General features: G+C 34.5%; 1 protein-coding gene across 1 annotated transcript in view; it reads right to left on the minus strand.

The window, feature by feature from the left end:
• The window catches only part of PKHD1 (PKHD1 ciliary IPT domain containing fibrocystin/polyductin), a 918,515-nt gene that overhangs the window by 348,975 nt on the left and 557,243 nt on the right, over window positions 1–12,297 (minus strand). Inside the window, exon 48 of the mRNA XM_069726855.1 lies at window positions 7,687–7,885. Within this exon, the coding sequence (XP_069582956.1) occupies window positions 7,687–7,885 (199 nt within the window). The remainder of the gene's footprint in view (window positions 1–7,686; window positions 7,886–12,297) is intronic.

Genomic DNA, 12,297 nt, shown 5'->3' on the forward strand with positions numbered 1-12,297 from the left:
CACACCCCTTGGACTCATTTAGAGATAGACATGCTCTTTGGACTCAGAGATTGACACACCTCTTGGACTCATTCAAGATAGACACACCCCTTGGACTCATTTAGAGACAGACGCACCCCTTGGACTTATTTTGAGATAGACATGCTCTTTGGACTCAGAGATTGACACACCTCTTGGACTCATTTAGAGAAAGACACACCCCTTGGACTTATTTAGGGATAGACACACCCCTTGGACTCATTTAGAGATAGACATGCTCTTTGGACTCATAGAGATTGACACACCTCTTAGACTCTTTCATAGATCAAGACAACCTGGAGATTACTTCAAAGATAGAAACATTTCCTCCTGAAAAATATTTCATGAAAAAAAATGGGTGGAAACAGACAATGTAGAGGCCTCATGCAATGCAATTTTTCCATGAGAATGTATTGTAACAATACATTAGCAAAAAAACATAAAAAATAAACAAAATTATGATGGATACTTTTAAAACGGCACATACTGTATGTCTAGCGTGAAGCCAATGTGATCGGCAAACTTTCAAAGTCACCAAAATTGCGCTCCGTGGGTCCATATCACCCCATAATCAACATTGTAAATACTTAAGCCGAACCCATATCATTTTTTTTAAATTTTAAGTATCTACTCTGATTCAAAAATGTCCATAATGATTGAAATCTCAGCAATTTAAACATTAAGTCAGTGAAACGAGACCCATAAGAAATCATTTAGGTGTCAGACAAATCAGCGATTACATCACACAACCTCCCCGATCCAAGACCCCGGCCCGCCTCATCTGTACGACTGCCACAACAGCCACTTATCATGCCGAGTCTATTAAATTACTTGGGGGGAAAAAAAAAAGTGCTAAACGATATCATTGAGCTTCGCTTTGAAAAGCCTCAGGCGAAATGTTTCATTGCTCCAGGCAAAGGGACTAGCAGTCAGCTGTGCAGCAGCCAAACTCTGGCTCCCTCTAGTGGTAACGCGCTTTTATAGCAACAGAACATGATGTCACGAAGGAAAGGATTGTGATGTAATACATCACTGACTTACAGTCTAAAAAAAAATTGGGAATAATAATAACTAACTTGATAAAATGATAATAATGATTTGATTACCTACTAATATGATTAAAAAATAATTGTAAATATAATTATGTTAATTAGAAATAGTGTTATAGTAATATGCGTTATTTTTACTTTTATTAGTAATGGCAGTAGCAAAAGTCATAGTAAAACGGGCAAGAAAACGAGCAATAGGATTGGTAACTGTTCCTAAAATATCTTCTTGTACAGACAGTACTCAAATGCTTTGTAATAGGTATCATTTTCCCCTTTTATTCTACTTTGTTATGGACCCTCACATTTTCCAGGGGCTTCTGACATAACTGTGTTCTCATACATAAAATAAAAAGAGTAAAAAAGGATGAGAGAAAATGCAAAACACACCGGGCTCCATCCTGGGGAGCATCATAAGCCGCACTGGGGTCACAGTACAGGGACCATCTCCGGGGTTCTGTCTATCTATTATCTATATAATCTATTATTTATTATCTATCTATCTATCATCTATCTATCTATTATCTATCTTTCTATCTATCTATCTATCTATCTATCTATCTATCTATCTATCTATCTATCTATCTATCTATTATCTATTATCTATCTATCTATCTATCTATCTATTATCTATCTATCTATCTATCTATCTATCTATCTATCTATTATCTATCTATCTATCTATCTATCTATTATCTATCTATTATCTATCTATCTATCTATCTATTATCTATATATCTATCTATTATCTATCTATTTATTAAATATCTATTATCTATTATCTATCTATCTATTATCTATCTAGCTATCATCTATCTATCTATTATCTATCATCTATCTATCTATCTATTATCTATCTATTATCTATCTATCTATTATCTATCTATCTATCTATTATCTATATATCTATCTATTATCTATCTATCTATTTATTAAATATCTATTATCTATCTATCTATTATCTATGTATCTATTATCTATTATCTATCTATCATCTATTATCTATTTATCTATCTATCTATCTATCTATCTATTTATCTATCTATCTACCTATCTAATGTCGATCTATTATCTATCTATCCATCTATCTATCTATTTATCTATCTATCTATCGATTATCTATCTATCTATCTATTATCTATCTATCCATCTATCTATTATCTATTATCTATCTATTATCTATCTATTATCTATCTATCTATTATTTATCTATCTATCTGTCTATCTATCTATCATCTATCTATTATCCATCTATTATCTATCTATTATCTATCTATCTATCTATCTATCTATCTATTATCTATCTATTATCTATCTATCTATTATTCTATTATCTATCTATTATCTATCTATTATCTATCTATCTATTATCTATCTATCTATCTATCTATTATCTATATATCTATTTATTAAATATCTATTATCTATCTATCTATTATCTATGTATCTATTATCTATCTATCATCTATTATCTATTTATCTATCTATTTATCTATCTATCTACCTATCTAATGTCGATCTATTATCTATCTATCCATCTATCTATCTATTTATCTATCTATCTATCTATCTATCTATCTATCTATCTATTATCTATCTATCTATCCATCTATCTATTATCTATTATCTATCTATTATCTATCTATCTATTATTATATTATCTATCTATCATCTATCTATTATCCATCTATTATCTATCTATTATCTATCTATTATCTATCTATCTATCTATTATCTATCTATCTATCTATTATCTATCTATCTATCTATTATCTATCTATCTATTATCTATCTATTATCTATCTATCTATCTATTATCTATCTATCTATTATCTATCTATCTATTATCTATCTATTATCTATCTATCTATTATCTATCTATCTATTATCTATCTATCTATTATTCTATTATCTATCTATCATCTATCTATTATCTATCTATCTAATATCGATCTATCATCTATCCAGATTGTTTGAGCTTAAACTCATATTTATATGGTAACGAGTCAATAAACACACATTGTTCTTTTTAGTCCTCAGATCGCTGCTTTTAAGAAAGTAAGATTATGCAGAAATAATACATGGCTGAAAGTGGAATGTAGAAACTAAGAGTAAAAATCTAAAAATAAGGTTAGAGAAAGGAGGAGATGAAGAAACTGAAGAAGTAAAGAAAATATATAGAAGAGAGAAAGGAAGGAAGGAAACGATAGAGAAAGAAAGAGAATAAAGGTAGAAAAAAGAAAGGAGTAAATAAAAGAGAAGAGGAAAGAAAGTAATAAAGAAAGACGGGAAGAGAGGAAGAAAAAAAAGAAAGAAAGAAAGAAGGAAAGAAAGATGGAAAAAGAAAGAAAGAAAAAGAGAAAGAAAGAAAGAAGGAAAAAAATGGAATAAATAACAGAGTGGAAGGAAGAAGAAATATAGATAGAAGAAAAAAGCAAGAAATAGAAGATATGTAGAATAAAGACGAATAGAAAAAGAAGGACAGAAATACATTTTCTCAACAAAAGTTGCAATGTCTGTACACTGTGACAAAAAAAACTTAAATGAGTTTTATTAAAAATCTAAGGAACAGAAAGACCTAATTTATACAAACCGGAATGATCTGAATGTTTTCACCATTTTTTATTATATTTTTGTGCATTTTTTTGCCCTTTTACTTTAATGTTTATAAAACCTTTAATATAATCTAAAACGTACGTCTGACTTTTCATTGCTATAATGATGCGAGTTTTTTATGTTGTTGTTTTTTTTTTTTTTTGCTGTATTTATCTGGTTATTTACTTATTTTTCCCCAATTTTTTTCCGGTGATTTCTACGCCGACGGATTCAAATGCTTGTAGTCGACCTGTTGATATTGAGTTTCGCAGTGACTGAAGACGCAGCTTTTCCTCCGGCAGAGAACAATCCCGAATCTTCCCCCTTTTATTCCTCCCTATTGACAGATCTTATTGGCATTTTCCAGCATAACAAAAAAAAAAACAAAAATCAACAATCCCCCGCATTCAGCTGCTCGGTATCCTCTGAATGACTCTGTTGTGCTCTCCCCGTCCCCATCTGAGGCGCGTCTGTGTGAATTTACAAGTGCGCCTGTGAATGAAGTAGCATCTGATATGAATTTATACCCATTTGTTTGCGGTTTAATGCGCCCCTGCCACTTTTTTTTTTATTTTATTTTTTTTAACAGTGTCACCCTTTAAAAGGGTCTTTCATCAACATAAAGACTTGGGGTCAAAAGTAACTTAACCCCGTTGACAAAATGTACAATTGCTGGAGAAGGTAGAAGCACGAGCAGCTGCTGGCACCCTACCGGCACGGCACCGCGCGTCCAAAAGTCACAGTATAAATAATAAACCTCCATCTCCCTCCTCTCCCCTCCTCGCTCATGAGGTCTCATGCTTTTTATATGAAGAATTATAACCCTCCCAGCAGCTGCAATAATTGTGTTCCTATTGTAATCTACGCCTCCCTCCCGGCCGCCCCCCTACAAGTACCATTGTTAACATCGAGTCAAGTGATTATACGCTTTGACTGATGTCGTTTTTTGGGCCCAGCTGCCTTAACTTGCTGACGCACAAAATCCGTCGGTGAGAGGGAACCCGCGTCGGCGAAATGGGGGCTTCTAAAACATACCAGATTTTTTTATTTAATTTTTATTTTATTTTATTTTTTTTTTTTTTGGCATAAGTCAAACGGGAACAAACGAAGCTTTATAAGCCTGCTGACAAGGCTGGCCGCGGCGCTTTTGAAGTTGCGAGCCCTTCCAGCCTTCTCTCCGCAACTGGAGCAAACATTCCTCTTTTTTTTTTTTTATAACCTGCACGCTCATTATCCCTGCCCCATTTAATGATTTCTGATGGAAGGATGGCATCTTGCTTTGCCGAAAGGGAATTTTTCCAAAAAATTTGATTATTTTTTTGCATTATATTTGTATTATTATTTTTTACTTTTATTACGTTTTCATGTGCCGGCGCACCGACAGGTCTTCATACAAAAAAAAAATAAAATAAAAATAAAAAAAAATAAAACGACTTTCCTTGTGCATGTGGAATTTCTCCAACACTAAGTTCTTGTTCTCGAAGGCAGCGAAGGTTTGAGCCGTGAAATTCTTAATTAAGCAGTAAATAGTGAGCAGGGTGTCAGCAGATGTAGCCAGTAGTCATGGAGACTGAGTCACATGTAACACGGATGAGGGATGGGGATCGGGGGGGGGGGGGGCGGGAGAGGGGAGTAATGCAAGGGCCCGCGGCGTCTCCTTGAGTGGCAGCTGAAGAATTCGACAAAGCTTGTAAACTGGATTACTTGGCCGACTAATTATATCATAGCATTAATGTAACTAAAAATAACAGAAAATTGGGGGGAAAAGAAAAAAGGAAAAAGGATTTTTTTTTTTCCCAACGATTTGGTAATTTTTGACATTCATTTTCATTATTGTTATTTTTTTTTTTTCATTTAAGATATTTGATCTTTAATATAACTGGGAACATAAAAGTAACAGGCGCTGACTCTTTTTTGTTAAAATTGTAAAAAATTATTAAGTTGTTGTTAAAGATGTTATAAAATTTGTTTGACTTTTATGTCCTATTTACGTTTTGCAGTTGTATTTTTTTTCTATTTTACATATCTTTGTAATTATTATTGTTATTATCACATTAAATCATAATATTAATCATTGTTATAATTTATATTAGTAATGTAATAAATAGTGATGATAATAATAATAGTAATAATAATAAGTGATAATACTACTACTAATAATAATAGTAATAATGATTAATAAAGATACTACTATTCATAATAGCAAAATAAATAGTAATAATACTACTATCACTACTACTGATAAAACTAATATGTAATAGTGATACATCTACTGCAAATAATAATAATAATAATAATAATAATAATACAAAACATAATGATTAATAATGATACTATTACTACTTCTACTACTATTAATAAAAATTGTAATGATCAATAATGATACAATGACTACCTCTGCTGCTACTACTACTAGTAATAATAATAATAATACTACTGCTAATAACAATAATTCATATTGATACTGCTACTACTTGTACAACTAATAATAATGATACTACTACTAATAATAATAAATATATTTAACATTAATAATACTACTTTTATTACTAGCACTACTATTACTTATAATGATAATAATAATAATGATTAATATTCATACTACTAATAATAATACTAATAATAAAAAAATAATTAGTGAAACTACTACTATTTCTATTACTACTGCTACTAATTCATATTGATACTACTACCATTACTACTAATAATAATAACAAAATAATTAATAGTGATACTACTACTGATAATAATAATAATAAAGTTACTACTAATAATAATAATTACTAGTAATACCACCAATAATAATAACATTTAATAGCGATACTAATACTACTAATAATAAAACAAAAATAATTAATAGTGATAATAATAATAATAATATTAAAACAGCCAATCCCCACAAGCTGTCGATCAGCCGCGACACATGCAGTCGCGTGTTCAAACATTTTTCGAGCACGCCGCAGACACTCGGTTAGCGCCAGAGCATGCTCAGATAACACCTTATCCCAGCACGTTGCTCGTCACTAGTCTCTTGTTCAGTATGCGGCTGTTCATGGAGACAGCGGAGTCTTCCGTCCAAACCGTGAGTGTTATAACGTACACCCACAACACAAGGGAAATGGGATGCTATTTACTTGTGGGGTGCCAGGGTGTGGGAACACAGCAGCCCCTCGACCATGACTACCGCCCTGTGCACCTTACACATCACCAGCTCAGTGCCACACTGACTTGATGGTGAAACCAGTGTCCTATCATCAACATGAGAGCACCAGACCACCTGTTGCTCGTGCTACTGACTAAACAGGCAGCCACGGCCTGCGGCGTCTCCAGACTTGTCTCCCATAAAGCACATCTGGGACGTCATTGGTCGGTGATCACACAGCTGCTGCCAGCAGCGGATCTTGATGATTTGCCCAGGTGCCTTCAGCAGCAGAACCTTCCTCAGACGACCATTATTGTCATCACTGACAGCAGCCGAGGCCGGAAGTGTCGGGATTTCTGCACTGAATAAATCAATAAGTTTTCAAAAATCTTGTTCCCATTTTTCACCATTTGCAGATGAGTAACGTCATCGTCCTGTGATCTCCAACGTTCCACAACTTTTCCTTCTCTGTGTTGCAATGTTGGGAAGTGAAGGACTTTATATTTTTTTCCAAACTATTTTTTTAATGTGTTTTAACAGTTTTTATTAGTTCCTATAGGAATGTGAATCTGCGATCGCCACAGTCCATGCTTCATGTGTACAAACATGGCGGGCACCGAGGCTGCAATAGGCCCCCGGCCGCAATAACAAAGGTTAGGCGTGAACGACGCCCCTACTTTCACTATAGTGACCCCTTGTAGGCTTGCCAAAAGGTGCGGAGTAGAGTTTGCTACTTGATAGCAGAGGTCGGGCAATAAGACCCAAAGATGGCTCAGTGCTAAACCAACCCAAAAATGCACAAGTGCCCGCCGGCCACGGGGCCCCACACAGCAGCTGGAGGGTTAATGATAACACATCACACAGGACTCAGAGCGGTCACATTACCCAGGTACACCAGGACGCCACGTTCACTGTCAAAGGACCAATCACAGGCAGCGCCATCCGCGGGCGCCGGAGGAATAGACTGGAGATGCCTCCCGACAGCGGATCCACACGTCATGGAAATAGTAAGGACACGTGGCAAACTAGTGTGCCGAATATACAGATAATCCCCTGCAGCAAAATCATCGAAAGTGGCCGAGTACTGCAAGAGAAGGAGAGAAAAGATAAAATAACTCTCAGCATCACCGTGAAATATCTATTATCCATCTTCTATCTATCATCTGTTATCTACCTATTATCTATCTACCTATTATCTATCTATTATCTATCTATTATCTATCTATCTATCTATTATCTATCTATTATCTATCTACCTATTATCTATTATCTATCTATTATCTATCTATTATCTATCTACCTATTATCTACCTATTATCTATTATCTATCTATTATCTATCTATTATCTATCATCTATCTATCTATCTATTATCTATCTATCATCTATCTATTATCTATCTATCTATCTGTTATCTATCTATTATCTATTATCTATCTATTATCTATCTATTATCTATCTATTATCTATCTACCTATTATCTACCTATTATCTATTATCTATCTATTATCTATCTATTATCTATCTATCATCTATCTATCTATCTATCTATTATCTATCTATTATCTATGTATCTATCTATTATCTTTCTATCTATTATCTATATATGTATTATCTATTATCTATCTATTATCTATCTATTATCTATCTACCTATTATCTATTATCTATCTATTATCTATCTATTATCTATCTATCTATCTATCTATCTATCTATTATCTATCTATTATCTATGTATCTATCTATTATCTATCTATCTATTATCTATATATGTATTATCTATTATCTATCTATTATCTATCTATCTATCTATGTATCTATTATCTATCTATCAATCTATCTATTATCTATCTATCATCTATCTATTATCTATCTATCTATTATCTATCTATTATCTATCTATCTATGTATCTATTATCTATCTATCAATCTATTATCTATCTATCTATCATCTATCTATTATCTATCCATCAATCTATCTATTATCTATCTATTATCTACCTATTATCTACCTATTATCTATTATCTATCTATTATCTATCTATCTATCTATCTATCTATCTATCTATCTATTATCTATCTATTATCTATCTATTATCTATCTACCTATTATCTATTATCTATCTATTATCTATCTATTATCTATCTATTATCTATCTATCATCTATCTATTATCTATCTATCTATCTATTATCTATCTATTATCTATGTATCTATCTATTATCTATCTATCTATTATCTATATATGTATTATCTATTATCTATCTATCATCTATCTATTATCTATCTATTATCTATCATCTATCTATCTATTACCTATTATCTATCTATCTATTATCTATCTATCTATCTATTATCTATCTATCATCTATCTATCTATCTATTATCTATCTATCTATCTATCTATCTATCTATCTATCTATCTATCTATTATCTATCTATCTATCATCTATCTATCTATCTATCTATCTATCTATCTATCATCTATCTATCTATCTATCTATCTATCTATCATCTATCTATCTATTATCTATCATCTATCTATCTATTATCTATCATCTATCTATCTATCATCTATCTATTATCTATCTATCTTCTATCTATCTATTATCTATCTATTATCTATCTATTACCTATTATCTATCTATTATCTATCTATCTATTATCTATATCTATCTATCTATTATCTATTATCTAATATCTATATCTATTATCTATATATGTACTATCTATCTATATATCTATCTATCTATTATCCATGTATCTATCTATTATCTATCTATCTATTATCTATCTATTATCTATCTATTATCTATCTATCTATTATCTATCTATTATCTATCTATTATACATCTATCTATCTATTATGTATCTATCATCTACAATTATCTATATATCTATCTATTATCTATCTATTATCTATCTATCTATCTATTATACATCTATCTATCTATTATGTATCTATCATCTACAATTATCTATATATCTATCTATCTTCTATCATGTATCTATCTATCGCAGAGCACAGCGGTTGCCCGGAGTGGCTGCTGTTAATAGTCTATGGAGCCTCAGAACGGTTTTTAGCGATGGATTGGAGGAATGTTGTAGGAAGCTCCAGACTACGCCGGACCTGTGTGGGATCCTTATTTTCTAATACATCGGTGAACAAGGGAAAGTGTCTTGTTTTCGTTTTATGTTTTTCAAGTATCCATTGCTGGACTTTGTCAGGTTCCCTGGACCACTTTGGACAGGCAAGTTTGGTTTTTTTTAAATAAATTGATGAAGTGGAGAGTTTATTCAGATAAAGTATTTTCTGTGTGTTCTTTTTTTTTATTATTATTATTGGCATAGTAATGGGGGAGTCTATAGACACCTCTCCTTTATTGACCCCAGGGCTTTGCAGCAGCTGTGATTTTTGAGAAGTTGACATCAACCCCAAATACCATTACCCCGATTGCCATTGCACCAGGGCAAATGGTGAGAGCAGAGGTGAAGCCCCAGAATGGTCTCAGCTCATGTGATACGCCAATTCTGGGGCTGCTGCTGGCTTGTAGTTTTAGATTGGGAAGGAACCAATAAATCGGGACCTTCCCAGTCTGATAATACCAGCCCACAGCACTGTCGGCGATGTTTTCCTCGCATTGCACTTGTCTGATCTGTCTTGGTATCTATCTTTCCTCATTTGCACATTTCCAGACAAGAATCCTGCCTTCTCCGAGTCTACAAACTACTCAGTACAAAAGAAAAGGAAACAGACCTTTCATTGGCAGAACATTGTGCCATCTAGTGGGTAAAAGAAGTATTGCTGGCTTTCTGCTCATTTTTTTCCCAACTTTATTCGCACGCTTAGTAAAACAATACGTATATCACAAGAATATAATAATTCCATTTTATTTCACACACTCGTCAGATCACTATTTTCTCGATCCTAAATAATGTCTTTAGCACAAACTTGCTCTTATTCTTAAGAAATCATTTCATACATTGATAGACGTTCTCCAAAAATCACTATTCTGTTGGCATTTTTCAATGAATCCATTTGTGTCTATTGGTATATGAAATATCTATATTTCTGGAAGCTTTGGGTGTCACCTCTTCAGAACATAACCCATCATCAGCATAACACAGCTCCTCCAACAGCAGAATAGTGAGTGCAGGCAGGGCCGGGACGAGGGGCAGGCAGACTAGGCACCTGCTCAGGGCGCTACCTTGTGCCTCCCTGATGGGGGTGCACTATGGGGGGAAATAATGCCCGGCATCTTAGGCGTTCAGCTCAGTGACGGGGACACGAGATCAGTGCCGGTCCTTACACCGCGCACACCTCTCTATATCCTGTGCCTGGCCGGTGTTACCTTCCCAGACTCAACAGTATTCGTGTCTGTCATTTGTGAGTTTGGCTGAAGAGAAATACATGGGTCTGGCAGTGGGGACATAAGAGGGTCTGGCTGTGGGGACATTAAAAGAGGGTCTGTGGGAGACATAATATTAAATAGGAGACTGTGGGGGACATTATACTTGTGCTGTAGGAACATCATACTATATACGATACGTAGGGGGCGTCATACTGTATAGGGGGCTGTGGCGGGGCATCATACTACACAGGGGGCTGTGGGCAACATCATAATGTATAGGGGACTGTGAGGGCCATTATACTGAAGGCTGTGTAGACATCGTACTGTAAAGGGGGCTGTGGTGACCATACTGTAATGGGGGCTGTGGTGGAGACCATACTGTATAGGAGACTGTTGCTTTATAGGGGGCTGTGTGACAATATTTTATATGGGGCTGTGGTGGACATCATACTATATATTGGAGGTTGTGGTGGACATTATACTGCATGGAGGCTGTGATGTACATCATAATGTGGATATACTGTATAGGCAGCTGTGGTGACCACCATACTGTGTAGGGGGACAGTGTGAGGAGAGGGTACAGTTTGGAGAGGACAACATGGTGGGTGGTATGAGGGCATAATATGTAATGGGAGCACATAATGGATATGAAGAGGAGGCAGCATGAAATGAGGGCCCGGTATGGAGATAAGTTAGCATGGTGGGAGACAGTGTAAAGATATTGAGAGTAAAATAATAGTGCATTCAAAAGAATTGGCGAAGCACGTGAAAAGTCTTGGAGACGGGAGTGGGAGGTTCTGATTTTTGAGGATGCTAACCTGAGGTCATTAGCAGGACGGAGAGCACTGGTAGCGTGGAGAGCTTTGTGGATGAGGGTAGTAGTTTTGTACTGGATTCTGGAGTGGATGGGTAGCCAGTGTAATGACTGGCACAGGGTAGAGGCATCGGTGTAACGGCTGGTGAGGAATATGATCCTGGCTGCAGCATTCAGCACAGATTGGAGCGGGGAGAGTTTGGTAAGATGGAGGCCGATTAGTAGAGAGTTACAATAGTCCAGACGAGAATGAATAAGAGAAACAGTAAGAGTTTTTGCAGAGTCGAAAGTAAGAAAAGGGCGAATTCTAGAAATGTTTTTGAGATGCAGA

Source organism: Ranitomeya imitator, chromosome 5, assembly GCF_032444005.1.
Source record: "Ranitomeya imitator isolate aRanImi1 chromosome 5, aRanImi1.pri, whole genome shotgun sequence".
Taxonomy (NCBI): Eukaryota; Metazoa; Chordata; class Amphibia; order Anura; family Dendrobatidae; genus Ranitomeya; species Ranitomeya imitator.